The sequence below is a fragment of the Oppia nitens genome, unplaced genomic scaffold (genome assembly GCF_028296485.1).
Source record: "Oppia nitens isolate AA-2021 unplaced genomic scaffold, nextdenovo-longstitch-racon4-pilon3 scaffold3_pilon_pilon_pilon, whole genome shotgun sequence".
Taxonomy (NCBI): domain Eukaryota; kingdom Metazoa; phylum Arthropoda; class Arachnida; order Sarcoptiformes; family Oppiidae; genus Oppia; species Oppia nitens.
The window spans coordinates 7,281,490-7,300,790 of record NW_026533221.1 but is presented as its reverse complement, the minus strand read 5'-3'; the positions used below and the strand labels follow the sequence as shown (position 1 = coordinate 7,300,790).

Below are 19,301 nucleotides of genomic sequence, written 5' to 3'. Positions count from 1 at the left end.
TACGTTAATTGTAAATTTATGTTTAGTTCATTTACACACAAATATTAATACATTATATATAATACATTCTAAAGTATAAACATTTAGTATACTATATAATAGTATTAAATATATGATAAAAGGCAACAATTATTTGCATAACAAATAAGTTGATGTAAAAGCTAGAAATGAGCGAAATATAGACAATAAATTTATATAAATTATTGTACAGTAGTTTAATGTTTATTGAGACAAATCTGTATAATTTGTCGTAATTTTGTGAATTTCATTTCCTGAAGGAAAGCAACATTAGGTTGTCATGAATTGTACTATAATTTAAATTTTATTTTTAATTATACGATCGATAATACAATTATAATTACAATTATAATGAAAGTTTTGTTAAATTAATATACAAATTGATTGCATTGTTTGCATTATTTTATAGTTGTATCACTAAAAATATACAATTTGGACAATTAAATAAATTGATTGACAATTACTACAAATTAATTATATAAGTTAAGTTTTTAATGATTAGGTCCACGTGCTCTTCATCTCATCAAGTGTTCAAACAGATTATATTGGCCACCAGTTGATCCAATTTCTTATATTATTAGTATTGAGCGAACTTCTACTTTGGGTTCCTTTGGAATCATTTGATGATAGATTGAGAGGACTGGCCGATGGACTTAAAGAAGTTGAATTGAGGTTTGTATTGGGTCTCATCAATGGGTTTGAAACCATTGAAATGGGAGCTATGGATGGATTGCACATCGATTGAGATATCAATTGTGAATCGGAAGGGGTTTGTGTCGATTGAATTAAATAATTGGGATAAAGGTTTGATGGATGACTTAAAAAGCTGGAGAGTGTGGCTGTACTGAGCAATGCTGATGGAGACCGGGATGCGGCCGCTGCTAACCATGAATCCAGAGGTAGTGATGAAAAAGCTTTAAAATGCATATTTGGCAGCAATGGGTTGTGAGATATACTACTGTCCGATGAAATGATTGACTTTTTTGGCAAATTGTTTGGCGAACTGATCGGAGAGTGTGAAGAATGAGACAAAACTGATGCACTGATAGTACTATTGTCACCAATATTTGGTGAGAGATAATCATTCAAACTTCTGAGTGCTTGTTGTCCCTCAAATTTTTCTTGTTTTCTCCACTTAGCCCTACAATCGATTCAAATTATATTATTTTTATATAATGTTTAATATATATAAAAAATTAATAAAACTTTACTTGCCGTCTGTTTTGAAACCAAACCTAATAATAATAATAAAAATAATATTAAATTTAAAGTTAATCTTAAGAATATTTATTTAATAATTTTGTTGTAAAGTCATTGTATGTCATTGTCATTATATAATTATTACTTTAATTAATTTATAATGTTTCTTTAGTAAAATAATAAATAAATAAAATTACTTTAATAATATTAATTTTTAAATTAATAAATAATCATTTATTTTATATAAACTTTAGTAATATGTCTTTGTATAGAATAAAATAATCAATTTATAAAGTAATTGTCAAAAAGTGCCGATAATATAGTAATATAGTAGAGAATAGTAGAGAATAGTAGAGAATAGTAGAGAATAGTAGAGAATAGTAGAGAATAGTAGAAAATACTATAAAATAGTATTTCAATAGAATTTCCTGAGATTTCATTTGAAAGGAAGCTTTTATGTGATTCCGTATAGTATTCTAATGACTACTTCATTAGCGCTCAACTTGTTGTCTGTCCTTAAAATTTATTGTCACAAATCAAATACTTGTGCTTAATATAATCATTTAATATATTAAAAAATTGTTTTATATAAATAACAAATAATATTATTTACAGCAGAGGTATACTATATAGTATAAAGGACTATATATATATATAATTGAAATTTAATTTTTATTTATATATGTAAAAATTACTTAATAAAAAAAATTGTAGAATTAGTCATTGAATAAAAGTAATATTGAATAAAAATAATATATTAATAAAAAAATACCTGAACTCGAGCTTCACTCAAATCAAGTCTTAAAGCCAATTCTTCTCGTGTAAAGACATCTGGATATTGTGTCTTAAATAAAATTATATTAATATAATTAATGATAATAAAGTAATTAAAGTTTTTAAAAAATTAATCCAACCTTTTCGAAAGCTCTTTCTAATTGATGCAATTGAAAGGTAGTAAATGTTGTTCTGCTTCTCCGTATTTTTCTGGGTCTTTCCATTTCACAACATTTGTCCAAATCTTCATTTTCGTCGTCATTTGCATCAGAACTCGAGTCATTGATTTTGGCACTTAATTCCCTCTCTTTTATATTTAATTCATTATCTAATTATTATAATAAATAGTATGATTTATTTTTAGGAATATACAGTATATACTATAGTATTTTTACATTTAAGATTTGAATAAATTAATTTTAATATTAAATTTATTAACTATTGAAATTATATACATATAATTTGCAAATACTAATTATATATATTTAAAAAATTAATTTTTAATGCAATATTTTATAAATATTGGATTTCAAGTAATAAAAATAATTATTTGATTACTATTAAAAATAACTATAAACTAAAATTACTTATAAAATAAATAAGACATACTTGACTCTTGTTGATCATTATTTTGAATTTGTTTAGTAAAACTATGAATATTATTATTATTATTATTATTAGTTTTTATTCGTTTATTCAATAAATTTTCGATACAGAAGACTGAAGACCGGGATGTTATTGAATGTGAACTCTTTATGGAAAGACTTTCGTTTGATTTAAACATTGATTTCTTTAATAAGTTATTTGAATTAATTTCATTAATGTTTGTTAAGTCATTAGATTCAACACTAAGTGACATTATTTTTTCAATTTTTAATGCAAACAAATAAAAATTGTTATTCACTATATTATATTAAGAATCAATTGAATAATTTTTTTGTTGATAAAATCACTGATTTTAGTTTAAAAGCATTTGCTTTTATATAATATTTGTTGATTTAAAATAAGTTTTGCTGCAGTGATGGCAATATGTTTGACATAAAATTGAATATAAAGGCACAAACATATGAGTCAAAAATTGGTTGTCATTGCAAGTGATTTGTAAATCAAAAGTTCATATTATTTGCTTTATTGTAACAAAATATGTGCTGCTTTTCAGCTCAGGTATTGATTTGTCGAAAATGTCTTTTCTATTGCGAGTTGTATTAAAACCATTGAGATATATAAGGACCACAAAAACATTTCAATTTGTTTGGCAAAAATTATATATAAATCACATTTCACTTAGCAATTGGTATGCGTTTTCAATAAGTTTTTAGTGAAAATAGATTTAAAAATATTGTTGAAAGTATGATAAACTAAGAACATAACAGAGAGTGACAGCATTTGTATGTATGGTATGAACCAATGGTACCGTCACTCCTATGACTCGACAATCACTGTTTGTATGTATTCATATAACACGGGTTACACAATGGACTATATATCCCGTTAACACAATTAGCTTATAATATGAGTGCAAACAGCAAACTGAGAAATATTCAGTTAATGAAATGTGGCTCAACTTCACAATCCTTACCAATGATTGGTTCAATCATTACGCCTACAGTTCAACAAAAGATCTCAAGAGTGAGACAATCGATACAATGATGCTATAGTGAGGCTCAGACTCCCATCTCCTCAAACTCACTGAGCTTTCATTCAACCATAATATTCACTTAAGTCTAATGTCTAACGTTTCACTCAATCCTTGAGCTTATATTATTAGTTTTTGGTCACAATATTTATTATTATTTAATCGGCGCTATATTTAGCTAAACATTGGCCACACTTTCCCTTTCAATAAACAATCTTTAAAACAAACAAATTACTAACAAGTTTTTGAAAATGAAAATTAATACTCATTTATGTTTATTTTGTAAATACTTACATTATATATAATATAAATACTAACAACTATTTAACATATAGTATTTTTTGTATAAATATTATATGTTAAAATACGTAAATAGTTTATTCATACTATTTTTATAAAAGCTTCTAAAATTTTTACTTAATAATAAGTTATTTACTTTATATAACTTTATATTTGTAATAAAATATAATTGTTATATAAGATGTAAATACAAGTTTATAAAAGTTTATTTCAAAAAATATATTGTTTTTTAAAAATAAAATATTTTATAATTATATAGTTCAGGAATAAATTATAAATATAATTATATAAATTATTTACTTATAATTTATTAATAAATAAAATTTTTATATAATTATTAACTTGTATTTTATAATAAGTAAATTCGTAATTCTATAAATAAATATTAATTAATTATAATTTAAAATAGTAAAATAAGACATTATTAATCAATACAAAAAAATGGTTACTGTATTGTATCTTTTAATCTGTTGCGATATAATAACATTAAAAATTTATAAAAATATATATAACATAAATGAAAAATCAATAAATGACAATAATTAGTAAATAGCTAAAATTATAATTAACAATAACATATTTTGTATGTTGACAAATAATAATTTTAAAACCAATTAAAAGATAATTTGTAAGATTTGATACTAAATACTGGTAAATATACAGTATATTTATATATTGTATATATAGAAAAATAGTAAGTAAAGCAATTAGTGATTATGTCCTGTTTTCCCACACTTAGCACAGGTATATATCAGTGCAAATGGTTTATCGTTGAATTTTAAGAACTTTTCGGTTCCTTTTAAACAGTCAATAGTCTATTAGCCCTTAAAAGTACTAATTATCCGCTATATTGAGTCCTCATAGGAGTCAATACAATAGTATATACAGTATATTATTGAATGGTTTTTCTTTCAAAAGAGATTTGTTGTGCGTTAAGGGATTTCATTATTAAGGGGAACACTATTGCTATCACTGTTTATCTTTGCATATAATACTAAACACAATTTGCATTTGATGTATAAAATGATTAGCAAATAAATAGTCTCCAAATAAAATAGAGTTACCAATTGTGGGGCAGATGTCCCGTGTGTTTAACTAAAAAAGTTTCACAACAATCACAAATTATTGAATTTATATATCCTATACATTCAATACAACCAATTTATAATGTATACAATACTTTACATGAAATACTAGCTAAACATTTATATCACTGTTCAATACTATAAAGTATAATATGATGTCTTTGAACAGGGAGATAGAGAGGCAGGTGCTGTCAGCAATGGGACACAAAATTGTCACATTAAGTATCCAACAGTTCTCCAATAAAAGTAACTTAGTTTTTCTCTTTCAATAATAATATACTGATATTATTGAGAGTTCTTTATCACAAAATTGGTTACGTTTTGAATAATATGCAAAAAGTGGGGATTATTTGGTTTACGGATTATCACCGAAATGAATGAAACAGTTTTATATTGAATGAACAAAATTAAAAGATTTTGGGTCACTATATAATATAGCATAATATTACAATGTTTTGTGGTCTTAAAAATGAAGTTATTTTGCTCCCGGTTTGCATCTATATATACAAGCCGTGCCTTTTAAATAAGCTCAAGTAGTACTGTCAACCACTTCATCATCAATGGTCACCACTCGACTCATACCATTCAATACATTACTAAAGAATAAAACAAATCATTTCAAATAAACTATAAACACATAAATTCAATGCATTTCTGTTATTATATATTTTTAATTCATTTAGCCATTTAATCTTAAATTGAATTTATTTAGTATTTTAATATCTATACTAATTTTATTGATATATTTTTGTTATATAGTTATATTTAATTGTAGTCTATTATTGAATAATAATAATAGTTAAAAGTAGTAAAAATCACATTTACGCTAAATTTATTGTTATAATTCCTACACTTTATATACTGTATAATTAATTACTAACGATATTTCTAATTTTAGTCAATGTTTTAAATATCTTAATAATCAAATTTAAAAAATTTAATGTCATTATTTATTTAAAAATATTTTAATTGATTATATTTATATTACTTAATTAAAAAATTATATATTTAAATATACTATACTATATATATCAGGGTTAAGCAAGGTTTTGGATTTTAGGGGGGGTAGGGGGGTCAATTTACAAAATTCTCAAAAAATCTTGGGGGCTCTAGGGTGGGTGTAGACTTTTATTGCATTTATAAACGGCAATTTTTTCAAAAATCCAAAAAAAATGTCGGCGCCATCATTTTAGGGGGGGGGGGGGTCATTTCTCCTCGTTTTTAAGCGACAATTTTTCCCATTTGGTCTAAAAGTCTGGGGGGGTAAAATCCCAAAATCTTGATCATAGAGGGGTATTTTGTCTTTACCCCTACACCCCTTACTTTACCCTTATATATCCTTATCCTTATTATATTATACTTAATCCTTATACTGTATATTGTATCTTTATATTGTTATATTACATATACACCATATTTATTTTATTTATTTCTGAATAAATACCAACTATTAATACTTGTGATACATTCAATTATATATCAAATAGTGAATAAATCAACTATTGATATCCCATAAAGATATATATATATGTATCAATTTATATAAATATTACTAATATATCTTTTTTTAACTATGACTAAACTAATTAAAGTAATTAATTATACAGATTTAACTAAAATATAGAAAATAAACAGAATATAAATACTTTATTGTTATATATTTCTCATAATTGTTATATTATTTTTTCAAAACATTAAAATTCTATGAAAACATTTTTTAAAAATCATTTAATTATTTACTCTAAAATTTTAATCTAAACAGTTTTGTCAAATAAACTTAATAAAAGTGAATAAAAGTTGAAATAATTAAATTTGATGTCAAAATTAAACAAAGTTAAGTATTAAATTGCGGCAAAAGTTTAATTTAGTTGAGCTTATATTAAGAGAATTGAAGCACTTGTGCTCGACTATGTGTTAATTCAATAAACTTATATACAATATATGATATTGTATAGTATATGCATTACAGATATAATATTTTGATCAATGAGATGATCATCGCATTGAGCCGATGCCTCACCACAAGAGGCTGATCAGTATTGTCGTTGTAGATGTATTGGCACTGTAACAGTCAGTGATGGCCTTAAGGCAATCGTAGCTTTTGATTCATATTAGCGTTTCCTATAATATGTGAAAACCACTAAAATTATATTTACCGATCCTCTCATAAAAAGCTGTATTAAAGTCCAATTTTTGCTTATCTAACATCGCTTAAAGCTTTATAAACTAATACTAATACAAGTGCTGCACTTAGAATAAAGGCAGGACTGGGATGAGAGTGCAGCCCAACAATCACTACAATCATTCACTATATAAGGCATTTACTTAACACTTCTTGCCTTTTATTGCTTTTTCATATCATTTATTGATTTATTTATTACTTTTCATTACTTCAAGTTATTCGAGTATATAAAGAGATTAAAGCTTTATATGTGATTTCAAATGTTTATTATATAAACTTATTGCATATACTATATTATATGTAATAATGATGTATAAACTGGTAAACTGCTTATAAATACTGGTATTATTGAATAAATTTTTTGTCGATTATGTTATTGAAAATGTAATTTTTCAGCAAATTCTGATGCTTTAAGTTAAAAATAATTTTAGCTTTTATACTACCGTTCATGACATGTGACAAATACAGATAAATGTTTGGTTGAAATGTATTGTGTGATGCGTTACACAATCATTGCTATCATTATAACATAACATATACTCTATATATGTGTATATATCGTATAAAAGTTGTCTAATAATGAGATAAATTGTTTGTATTATCTTTTGTTCTGTTTGTTTCATTGACGATCTCATACATTGACAATCATTGCCTCAAAAACCAATTATATATGTCTTTACAAACCTTTATAAATCATAACCCAAATAAGATTCAAGAAATCTAATTACTCTTCTTTTCAATCAAAACACTATACTTTGTATATCTTTTCCCAATTGCTAAGCAATTCCATATAATCTGTCGCTAATGAATCCATCAGTGATATAGTTATATATAATTTATATATATATATATATATAACGTATATATTGTATATACACTATATAGATATACAGTTAATTTTGTAGTTTTATATATAAATCATATAACAAAATGTAAAGTTGTTTTTATTTAATAATAAAAAATAAAACTTCTAATTTGTCTCATAGGGTGTAATTACAGTTAAACCATCCAAACACAAAATATATTATAAATACAATCGTTTTAATTTAATGTTGTGTAAAATAGAAATAAAAACAGTAAAAAATTTTAATTTAACTTTAATGAACCGCTGTTCTGAATGTATAAATAATATATACTATATAATGAATCCATTAAAAGTTAAACCAATTCAAAAACTAATTGTAAATTATAATGATTATATTAATAGATTTAAATAATAAAATTCTATTAATTAAGAGGGAGATAATCGATAAGAGTAATTATAGATTTGCAAAATAGCAATTAATGATGAAAACAATCCCAAAAAACCAATGGTTTGCGGAGATAACTTTGTGTGACCTAATGATGTCAACGGTATCCATAAATCACAAAAGTTTTTAAATGTGTCAATGCATATAATCTTATGTTTAATAATCCATTCAATTATTTTAAGATATTGAGCTTTTGATGAATTTATAAGATTTGTTTGATTGCCATCAAATCGAGACGAGTGTTCATAATAGTAGTTTTGATTGATATTATTTTTATTAAAAGTCAAACTAAATTTCAATATATTACTAATTTCATAGATATCTCGGGTAAGATTCATTGCTATTGAATATAACCAGAACTTATTACTCCATTCGGACCATTGTTTGCCATTAACACTAATAAGACCGGTTGAAGCCAACCATACCATATGATCGCATAATAAATATAAAGAATTTGCAATTCTCGAGACCGTCAAAGTTACCCGAAGTGTCGGATCCGGTAAATGCATTGTTTGTAATGATGAATACAATGCATCGATACAACGTCCAAGTCTTAACACTTATATTACATGAAAAAATATATATAATTATTGTAAATCACATAATTTCAAATATAATTTAAAGACAATATTGTAAAAATTGAGCAGATACAGGTATTAACAATTATAAAACTACCCTACTTAAATGTATAATTAAAAATGACAAAGCATATATTGTTAATACTATTATATATATTTTAACCAAACATTTGATAATAAATAAATCAAATGTTTAGTCGATAATTGATAAAAAAAATATAAATTTTTAAAATAATTTTTTTTCGGATAAAATGTGTCGGATATTAAATAAATGAAAATTTTGTGAAAAGTGCAAAAGTGAGGACTAAGTAAATAATGTATTGCAAGTATTGCTATATTTTTGATACAATAAACAATCAATATTTGAACGCTTATACAAACATTTTGTATAAACGATTTGACTTTCAATCAAATCTGAATTATATCTAAACTACCGTAAAATGTCAGTTCTTTATCATATTCTATATATAGTGTACTACAGTATGTCTAACACTAAATCAACTAAAAAATACTGTATTTTTCATTTTGACAAATAATAAAGTATTAATACTGTATTAATATTAATCATAAATTTATATTAATATTTTATATGATTTTCAATAATACTTTTTAAAATCATGTTATTGATTATCAGTAATATCTAATTGTGGTCAAAATCACTGCTAAGATTTAAATTTAATATAGATAATAATAAATTAATATATAAATACAAGTATATCAATAAATATAATAATTATTATTATTAATAATAAACCCAATTTATATATCGGTAATTGCCACTAACTTAAGCTAATAGGTTAACTGATTAATTAATGATTGTATCAAATAATTAATAGTAATATTAGTTAATATTAGTTAAACAAAACAAGTCTAACATTTTCGCGATGAACTCAATTTACTTTCCAAGTCTTGAAACTTATCGATGGATTCATCATTTGGTTTGTATTTCATAAGTAGTGACCAAACCATACGTGAAGTGAATTGACATAACCTATCAATCAATTATCAGTCAATAATAATTTAAATCAATTATCATTAATATCTTAATGGTATACCTCAAGAGTTTTTCCCGACCAGTGGTCTGAGCATTGAATCTGATCAATGAATCCATTACTACAAGACATTACAATCACTCAATCATATCATATATAACTTGTATTGGGTTTTACCACTAATTAGTCAAAACGTCAAAACATTTACAGTATTTTCAATGTAATTGATAAACACATTAAAAAAAAACTAATTGTTTATCACTTGTCATAGACTGTCATTAATTTGTTTGATATCAATAAATCAATAAATTTATAACCAATTTATTAATAATTTTCAAATTAAGTTTCAATCAAAAAATCAAAATAATATTAATATATGATATTAATTAATACAAAACAATAGCTCATTAATACTTGCATTTTGTCATTATATATGCGATATATTGAATGAATTATTATAATAATAGACTAAGTATTGAATTGATATATATATTGAAATACTGTATTGAAAATAATTTGACAAAAAATTAATATAAATTTAGAAAAAGTAAGAATTATATATAAATTATTAATAAATAAATGAAAATATCATTAAATTATATTTAAGTCAATAGAGAGTGCAATAGTTGTATGCATTGAATGAATGCAACAAAACATACAATAATAACATTACTATAAATGCCATACAATTTCAATATGATATTCATAGACACAACACATGTGTGAACAACATGTGGACAATTAAATGACTGTTTAATCACTGAATAACCAATTGATTGATTGAAAACAACTTAAGACAATGAGATTATCTTATAAATTGGGTAATGTTTTGGGATCGGTGTACAGTTCGGGTAATCTCGAGTTCTTTCCCGATGGCAACCGATTAGTCAGTCCTGTTGGCAATAAGTTCATTATCTACGACCTCAAGAGTGGTAAGAGTAACGCATTGGATATACAACTGGAGTATAACGTGAAGAATGTATGCTTAAGTCCAAACGGATCACTATTGTTGGCGTCAACTGATCGGACACAGCTTTATATGATATCATTGATCAGTTCAACGGTTGTTCAGCGAAAAGACTACAAACGAATTGGTGACACAATCAATGACCTTAAGTTTAGTCCCGACGGAAAGTATTATACTGTTTGTGGCGCACATCAAGTGATGGTATATTTAACTCCCGGATTTGTACTCAAAGGACGCGGACGACAGCTGTCGGCCTTTAAGATACACAAAATCATAAAATCTTCTTTTACTGAATCTTCGTGTCTTTCCTGGTCTTTGGACTCAAAGCTATTGTTGATTGGAAGCAAAGACTTTGTTATTAAGATATATCCGATTGATAGACAACTCAAGAATATTGGTCAATGCATAACACTTTCGGGACATAACGATCAAATTGTGTCCACATTTTTTGCTAATTGTCAATCAACTGAACTGAATATTTACAGTATCAGTAAAAATGGTCAACTCTTTGTTTGGCAATCAAACTATGAATCACTTGAAGAGCTATCGAAATCAAATGAAGATAAAGGAGTCTTAAGATATACCAAACAAAAGAATTATTATATTAACAATGATTTACAAAAGACTTATTCAAATCTAAGACTGACTGCATGTGAATATAATAAGAAAATGAAATTACTTGTCGTTGGTTATAGCAATGGATCGTTTCTATTATATGATATGCAAGACATCACTTTAATTCATTCACTTGAATTATCAAACAGTGGTTCAATAAGTAGTATTGCTATTAATTCATCGGGTGATTGGATAGCAATAGGTTCGGCCATTGGTGAAGGAAACAAGTATGACATTGAAAATGAGTTGACATCCGAGTCTCAGTTAATTGTCTGGGAGTGGCAGAGCGAGTCATTTATATTGAAACAAAGCGGATATTCAACCGGTGTCACCAATTTGTGCCAATCTATTGCCTATTCTCCCGATGCAACACTTATAGCCAGCGGTGGAACAGATGGAAAGGTTAAGATATGGAATACATTCAGTGGTTTTTGTATTTGTACTTTCAATGAACATAAAGGACCCATTAGTGCACTTGAGTTTATGCCCGGAAAGAATGGCAAAGTGCTTATATCTGCTTCTTTGGACGGAACTGTCAAAGCATTTGATTTGAATCGATACCGCAATTTTCGGACTCTTACCACACCTTCCGATGCAAAAGCGGCTCAATTCATGTGTTTAACTGTTGATCAATTGGGCGCAGATTTTATTGCTTGCGGTTCTCACAACTTGTTTGAAATATTTTTGTGGTCACTTCAAACTGGAAGAATGCTTGAATGTCTTTCAGGTTTGTTTTTTCATTTAATAATTACCGTAATATACATACAGTATATAATAATAATTATTATTATTACTAATTCTTAGGACATGAGGCTCCTGTTTCCGGAGTAAAATTTTCTCCCACTTCTAATACATTAGTCTCGTGTTCATGGGATCGAACCGTCCGAATATGGGATCTCTTTGAAGGGTCGAAGTGCACCCGAGAAGTGATTCGGTTAGGAAGCGATGCTCTGGCACTTGCCTTTAGAGGAGATGGACACCAGTTTGCTGTTTCTACACTCAATGGTGATATCAATTTCTTTGATCCACAAAGTGGAGATCAAATGGGAGTCGGAATTGAAGGAAAGCGTGATTTAGGAGTTTCTCATTACGAACGGGAACTCATTAAAGATAAGAATAAATATTTTTCTGCTCTTCATTATTCAGCCGATGGAACATATGTTATGGCCGCCGGAAAATCTAAACACATTTGCATATATCATGTGATGGAGAAGTTATTAGTTAAGAAATTGTCTATTACTTGGAATTTATCAATGGATGGACTCTTTGATTACATTAGTTCGAGAAAAATATCTGAATTTGGTTTTAATTTAGCTCTTATTAAGAACAGAAATCAAGAGAACAGTTTTGCACCCATTTGTTTGCCCGGAGTTTCTAAAAGCGATTTTAGCGATCGTAGTGTTAATCCCATAATATCTGTCTTTGATATAAAATTTTCTCCAACGATGAGAACCTTTGCATTTGCCTCATCTGAAGGCATAATGATGTACTCATTAGACAATGAAAACACTTTCGATCCCTTCCAACTCGAGACAGACATTACTCCTTCTTCTTGTCGACAATTACTTCAACAAAACAAATACTGTGAGTCACTAATGCAATCACTCAAACTCAATGAACAAAAGTTGGTCGAAGAAGTGATTGAAAGTGTACCCATTGATGACATTTCATTCATTTGTGTCTCACTTCCCATTAATTATGTAATCAAATGTCTTCATTATATAGCCATAGCCGTAGAGTCGACAAAACACATTGAGTTTTACCTCAAGTGGTCTTTAAATCTTCTTTACAATAATGGAACTGTTCTTAAAACAAGTACTAATCTCGAGACATTTGATCCTACGTTAAGACTCCTTCAATATAACCTAAACAGACATTTCGATAATTTATCTAAAGTTTGTGAACATAATAAATATTTGATGAAATTAATACATGTTTTGGCCGCACATCACAAACCATCTCAAAAGAATATTATCGATGACGACAATGAAAGACATTTAACAGATAATGAAGAACAGGAAGAATATGATTATAATTATAAAGAAGTAGCAAATGTTGATACAGATAGTGAATAAATTGATTAATTAATTTAATAAATTATATTATCCTTGGCTTTATTTATAGCATAACATATTTTTTTATATGTATTTTTTCATTAAAACCATATTTTTTATTAAAAAACTTAATTATATATAGTTATAATTAATTACTTTATTGCCTTATATTTATTAATATCTCTATTAAGTCATTTGACTTATTGTATTGTATATTAATCCTTGACTTAAATAATGTGATGAAATATGGGCTCAAAGTTGTGTATGAAATGTGAAACAATTTAATGCAATAAACTATTATTTATTATAAATTATAAACGTTTGTATCGTAAGCTACTGTATAATACAATTTACTGTATTAAAAGTTATGTAATAAATAGTAGTGCAAAACATATGTCGTCGATCTGTATTGTATTGTACGGTATATTATATCAATAAAAATATATACTTAATATTTGGTTGATTTAATATTTTATTATATATTATTATAAGTTATAATTTATAACAATTATTGTTATGAAAATTTGTAAATAAAATAATTAAAAAATCAAATTTGTTTGACTATAGTTTGTATAAATTAATGTCTTTAAAGTTTAAATTAGTTAAAAGTTAAGTGACCAAAAAATACAAACTAAAACAATAACATTAAATTGTTTGAACTAATTGTTTGAATTGTGATCAATAATATAACTTTTGTTTGTTTGTTATGTAATGCAATCAAATGTCAATAACATTACATTAAATAGCAATCGATAGTTGGCTTCACTACTATTGGCATCGATTACAGTAGTAATGCATTAGTAGTGTATTTGATGCAATCGTATCGATAATAAACGTGTAGTCAATTGAAATGTTTGAGTATTATATTAATACATGTATTATATTATAAGTTATAACTGTTTAGACGCCACATGTTTTGACCAAAAGTCATACAAACTATGGTATGACATGAAAGATATGACTGTTGATGGCATTCATCACTTGTTGTAATTGCAATCAATTGATATTATGACCACTATTTGCCTACCAATGACTTAAACATGGATTTGACTCTCATATCTAATTATCTCAGAAGTGATGCCTTACTTCAGAAAGAGGTCTTTGAGTTAATTAATTGATGAAAAATTGATAAAATAATGTAACTATTAATAGGCCATTGAATACTTTGAGCGCCTCAAGAGTGACCAAAACGGATGGAAATTATGCGTCGAGTGTTTGGTTAAGTCCCAAGTGGTCGACGATTCGGCCATTTTTTTCTGTCTTCAAGTTATTGAACATTACATCAAAACGAGGTTTACTTTAATTTTTTAAAATAAGTGATTTAAGAATAAATAATTAATGAATGTTTGTTTGTTTGTTGTCAACAGGTATTCAAGTGATAGTGAAGACAATCGGACACTAATCCGTCAATTTATATTTCATTGGTTTAACACAAAACACCTGACATTGAATTACATTGAAAACAAATTCGCATATATTGTTAATTCAGTCTTTTTAGTCGACTTTCCGCTCCAGAAGTGGAACACATTCTTCACTGATATTTTAAGTCTTTGTCAAAACCAAGAAAATTGTGATCTTTTTCTACGAATTTTGCTACAAATCAATGCCGATGTCGCTGACCGAGAGATTCCCAGAAGTCAAAAGGTTTGTATTGAAATAGATATATATATATATATATATATATATATATATACTGTATATATATCACACTATTTGACTAATTTATGATAATTAAAATTATAAGGAATTGGAAAGAAATACTTTAATTAAAGACCTGATGCGAGAAACATGTCTTCTAGAATTGGCTCAGTTCTGGTTCAATGTTATTGTAAGATATATTAAAAGTTATTAATTATTATTAATATAATGTTTGTTGACTTATGATATACAGAATACATATCGAGACTCGAGTCCCAACACTGTCTGCTTATGTCTAGAAGTGATCGGCAGTTATGTCTCATGGATTGACATTAGTCTTATAACTAACGACTCAATTATGACAAATCTATTTAATTTATTTCCATTCGACACATTCCGGTGCTCTGTTACCGACTGTTTTAACGGTATTCTTCATAAGGGAATGGATTCTTTGGCCAAAACACAACTCATCCAACAGTTTATGAGTGTTGAGTCGATTAAACAGAAATTGACGCAAATATTCAATACATCTATTGTTTGTGACACCGATGAGAATAATAACCTTTTTGTGATAAAGTTCTCTAAACTTATGAATACCATTGGTATTGAATTGATTGAAGCGCTCAAGAAATTCAAGTCAAAGAGCAGTTTAAGTAACAATTGTATAGCTAATGGTAATCTGGAAGACCTACAGGCGCTTACATACATATCTACCGCTATTGAGTCAAAGTTTAACATTTTGTGCCAATTTTTGTCCCATAAGAACAATTTAGTGTCTTTACAAATACATCCGTTTACCAGAGAGTACATCCAATGGGCGAAAAACACGTTAACAAAAAAAGAGAATAACGTAACGGTTGTGGACAAGGCTTTAGAAGAGAAACTATTAATATTTTTAAGAATAATTATAGAGAAATGTAAATATCCAATGGATCACGACTTTAGTCTCGAAGAAGAGACAACATTTGATGAGTTCCGCAAATCGTGTAAAGTATTGTTTGATAATTTAATGCTTTTAAACTCTTCAGTTGTGATTCAATCCATTTGTAGTCAACTTATTGAACCTTTGCTTATGAATTGGCGAATATCTGGAAATAATTATACATTTGCTGACATTGAGATATGTCTCTACTATTTTTATCTGATGGGCGAAAACCTCAACTTCTTAAACGACACGAAACGCATTGAATTATTGTTACAATTGTTGATAACATCATCGATCTCTACTTTTCCCCACACCTGCACTCAATCCATTTATTTTGATCTAATATTACGATACGAAAAATATTTCGCCAATAATTTAAATTATTTGGTTCCACAGATTCTTATCTCATTTCTTGATGAAAGAGGTTTCAAAAATAGGAGTTTAAAGATGAGAAGCAAAGTGGCCCTAATGTTCAATAAGTTTGTCAAATCTCAGATCAAATCTAAAGGCAGTGATAAACAGCAGAACTTTACTGAAGACATTCTCAAACGTTTGCAAGACTTTCTTAAATTAGATGTTATTCCCAGTGATTCCGATTTAAATGAAACTAATGGACTAATTAGCAACAAAAACAAGACACCAAATATTTTTGATGAAATTCGATATTCAATTACAACTGAAGATCAACTTAATGTCTATGAAACTGTTGCGATACTGATTATTACGAATCAGAATTTTGATACAAATCGTAAACAATTTTTAATGAAGACTTTGTTGATTAACACAATTTGGGATAAATTTGAAGAAATCTATTCAAAACTTTCAAATGAAATTAATGCTCAAAATGGGAAAATAATGACGGATTCAAATGAATTTGTTGTTAAACAATATTGCACTCAAATCTCACACATAATATCTCTTACCTCTCGTACTTCAAAAGCGTTTTCTAATATAATAACCATAAAATCCGTTGGACTTCATGACATTTATTTACAATCTTTTAATATATTTATTAAACCGTTAAGTTTAGGATTAAATGAAGATTTTTTGTTTATAATTCAATCTACTACTCGACAGTTCCTTCACCGGTGTATTGTATGTCTCGATGAGAGTGATATTGTGCCACTTCTTCCTTCAGCCATACAAAGCTTGTTTTTACTGAACCAACAGCTCAACTATAAGACACTACAAGAGTTAATTCCACTTCTGAATCAAGTGGTCACTAAATTTAAGCATTCATGGCTTTTCCAAAGAGATTTAACTCCGTTTTTCAAACAAATATTTAAGCCATTAATTCATTCATTCTTTACAGTTATTTCGCAAACAGTTAATAATGAAGAAAAACTTTCAATTCAAAAGTCATATTATACTTTATTATCACTTCTTGTCACTAATAATATTATGGAACCATTGGTTTCAATCGGTATATAAATACTTGTAGTTAACTTATAGTGAACTTGTAATTAATATATGTTTATTATTTATGTGCAGAAGTACCACTTTTGGAACAGATAATGATAACTGTTTTTCAAGGAGCCATTGATTTCCCAGATGTTGTCACCCAAAAGATATGTTTCCAAATATTACGAAAATTTATTGAATTTTTTGGTAAGTCTTAATTTAAGATAATTATTTAATATTAGTATTTAGTATTATTTAATGATTGATTATCTGTATTAATGATAGCTGAATCAAATGAAGTATCTTTTGATAGCAATGGTAAGGCAGTGGACACTAAATTAGTGAAGAATATAGGCAGCAATGAGTTCGCAGAGTTCATCTATAAGTCTATAATACCCGCCTGTTTTGTGGCACCTATTCGTCACAATGAAGACTCGCAATTAGTCAATGAGTGCATTACATGTCTTAAAGCAATTCAGACAACTCGTGGTACACAAGAGTTATCCACTTATCTCTCGTCGCAATTCTTTCCGCAACACTTTCCAAATTATAGCAATTGTTGTGAATTGATTCAGACATTGATGAACAATGATGTAAAAACAACTAAACGTCTTTTTAAAATATTTTGCCAACAATTTAAACAAAACATTAATGAAATCACATAAAATATGCTAATTTTGTATTATATTTAATGTATTATAACTATTTTGTAAAAGTATAGTGTATAAGAAATTGCTTTATAAAATAATTTCTATAAAAATGTTATAATTTATAAAACTTTATATTTATGTTAAAAATATCGAAAATTAATTTAAAACTAACAAAGAAATATTATAATTCATTTTGTATAGTAATTTAAATTTTGTTTTCAATTTTGTAGACAAACGGAAAGTTTTGTTTTGTTTTCATATTTTTTGTTTTGTTTATTTAATACTAATTTTGGGATAAAAATTAAATGAATAAAATTGTGAGTTTTTGATGCATTACTAATAGTCTTAACGCTGTATTCAGTGTTATATATAGTGTATTAACTTTTTGATATTATTTTTAGATATTTTTTATACTTTAATATTAATATGACTGCATAAATAACTGTACATACTTTGAATGTACTCACCGATTTTATTTCATCAAATTTAAACAAAAATGCAATAATTGTTAATATTTAATAAATAGTAAATATAGGTATTATCGGTAATTAATATTCAATATACTGACTATTCATATTAATAGTATTGTTATTGTTAGTTGTATAATTAATGTATTTATTTACAATTAATTGAATAGGCTATATCTCTATGTTATCATTATGTTTGATAAATTATAACAATTTAATTTTAATACAAAATATTTTAAAGTATTGATATTAATATTACAATTATTTTTAATATAATTACAGTATATATTAATTTTAATAAAATAAATAAATAATATCTAATATGTATTACAATAATATTTTAAATATTTCATATATTCTTTGTTTGTAATTTTTAGTGAATTAACAGAATATTATAATTTATAACTGATATAAAAATCAACATAAAGTTCCAGTACTACTGTATAATACAAATTAATTTTAATATACAGTATATTCCTACTATAATTATGATAATTTTAGATAAAATAATAATTTTTACAATATATTAATTATAATTAAATTATTTGGTATTACCTATAATTAATTTG

The 19,301-nt window shown here is 26.4% G+C and overlaps 4 protein-coding genes across 5 annotated transcripts; 2 read left to right on the top strand and 2 right to left on the bottom strand.

Moving 5' to 3' along the window:
* Positions 1-558: 558 nt before the first annotated feature.
* LOC128958054 (paired box protein Pax-6-like) lies at positions 559-7,221 on the bottom strand. Its single transcript, XM_054303869.1, has 5 exons — positions 7,170-7,221; positions 2,133-2,320; positions 1,991-2,062; positions 1,234-1,253; positions 559-1,159 (listed from the first exon to the last, which is right to left on the bottom strand). Exons 1-5 carry the CDS (start codon positions 7,219-7,221, stop codon positions 559-561), a joined length of 933 nt encoding a protein of 310 aa, XP_054159844.1.
* Positions 7,222-8,403: 1,182 nt separating this feature from the next.
* On the bottom strand, positions 8,404-10,246 carry LOC128958321 (peroxisomal membrane protein 11B-like). 2 transcript variants are annotated; one of them, XM_054304161.1, is made up of 4 exons: positions 10,193-10,223; positions 10,079-10,136; positions 9,899-10,014; positions 8,404-9,004 (listed from the first exon to the last, which is right to left on the bottom strand). In XM_054304161.1, exons 2-4 carry the CDS (start codon positions 10,132-10,134, stop codon positions 8,427-8,429), a joined length of 750 nt encoding a protein of 249 aa, XP_054160136.1. In that variant the 5' UTR covers positions 10,135-10,136; positions 10,193-10,223; the 3' UTR covers positions 8,404-8,426. The 2 variants fall into 2 exon arrangements, with proteins under 2 accessions (XP_054160136.1, XP_054160135.1); XM_054304160.1 differs by having other exon boundaries at positions 10,079-10,246.
* Positions 10,247-10,673: 427 nt separating this feature from the next.
* LOC128957294 (periodic tryptophan protein 2 homolog) lies at positions 10,674-13,704 on the top strand. The gene is made up of 2 exons (XM_054303030.1): positions 10,674-12,324; positions 12,402-13,704. The coding sequence occupies exons 1-2, from the start codon at positions 10,815-10,817 to the stop codon at positions 13,670-13,672; spliced, it is 2,781 nt and encodes a 926-aa protein (XP_054159005.1). The 5' UTR covers positions 10,674-10,814; the 3' UTR covers positions 13,673-13,704.
* A 678-nt stretch (positions 13,705-14,382) lies between these two features.
* Positions 14,383-18,319, top strand: LOC128958944 (exportin-T-like). The gene is made up of 7 exons (XM_054304910.1): positions 14,383-14,748; positions 14,804-14,943; positions 15,019-15,295; positions 15,396-15,479; positions 15,543-17,637; positions 17,706-17,822; positions 17,901-18,319. Exons 1-7 carry the CDS (start codon positions 14,692-14,694, stop codon positions 18,278-18,280), a joined length of 3,150 nt encoding a protein of 1,049 aa, XP_054160885.1. The 5' UTR covers positions 14,383-14,691; the 3' UTR covers positions 18,281-18,319.
* Positions 18,320-19,301: the final 982 nt, after the last annotated feature.

Bases quoted from the DNA above. Each gene is read 5' to 3' on its own strand.
- LOC128958944 (XM_054304910.1), top strand. From the start codon at position 14,692: ATGGATTTGACTCTCATATCTAATTATCTCAGAAGTGATGCCTTACTT. The intron at 15,296-15,395 runs GTTTGTATTGAA...TAAAATTATAAG, and splicing joins AGATTCCCAGAAGTCAAAAG to GAATTGGAAAGAAATACTTT. The intron at 15,480-15,542 runs GTAAGATATATT...TATGATATACAG, and splicing joins AGTTCTGGTTCAATGTTATT to AATACATATCGAGACTCGAG.
- LOC128958054 (XM_054303869.1), bottom strand. From the start codon at position 7,221: ATGTTAGATAAGCAAAAATTGGACTTTAATACAGCTTTTTATGAGAGG. The intron at 2,063-2,132 runs GTTGGATTAATT...ATTTTATTTAAG, and splicing joins TAGAAAGAGCTTTCGAAAAG to ACACAATATCCAGATGTCTT. The intron at 1,160-1,233 runs GCAAGTAAAGTT...AATCGATTGTAG, and splicing joins GTTTGGTTTCAAAACAGACG to GGCTAAGTGGAGAAAACAAG.
- LOC128958321 (XM_054304160.1), bottom strand. From the start codon at position 10,134: ATGGATTCATTGATCAGATTCAATGCTCAGACCACTGGTCGGGAAAAA. The intron at 10,015-10,078 runs GTATACCATTAA...ATTGATTGATAG, and splicing joins GGTCGGGAAAAACTCTTGAG to GTTATGTCAATTCACTTCAC. The intron at 9,005-9,898 runs GTTAGACTTGTT...ATGTAATATAAG, and splicing joins ATTGAGTTCATCGCGAAAAT to TGTTAAGACTTGGACGTTGT.
- LOC128957294 (XM_054303030.1), top strand. From the start codon at position 10,815: ATGAGATTATCTTATAAATTGGGTAATGTTTTGGGATCGGTGTACAGT. The intron at 12,325-12,401 runs GTTTGTTTTTTC...ACTAATTCTTAG, and splicing joins AATGCTTGAATGTCTTTCAG to GACATGAGGCTCCTGTTTCC.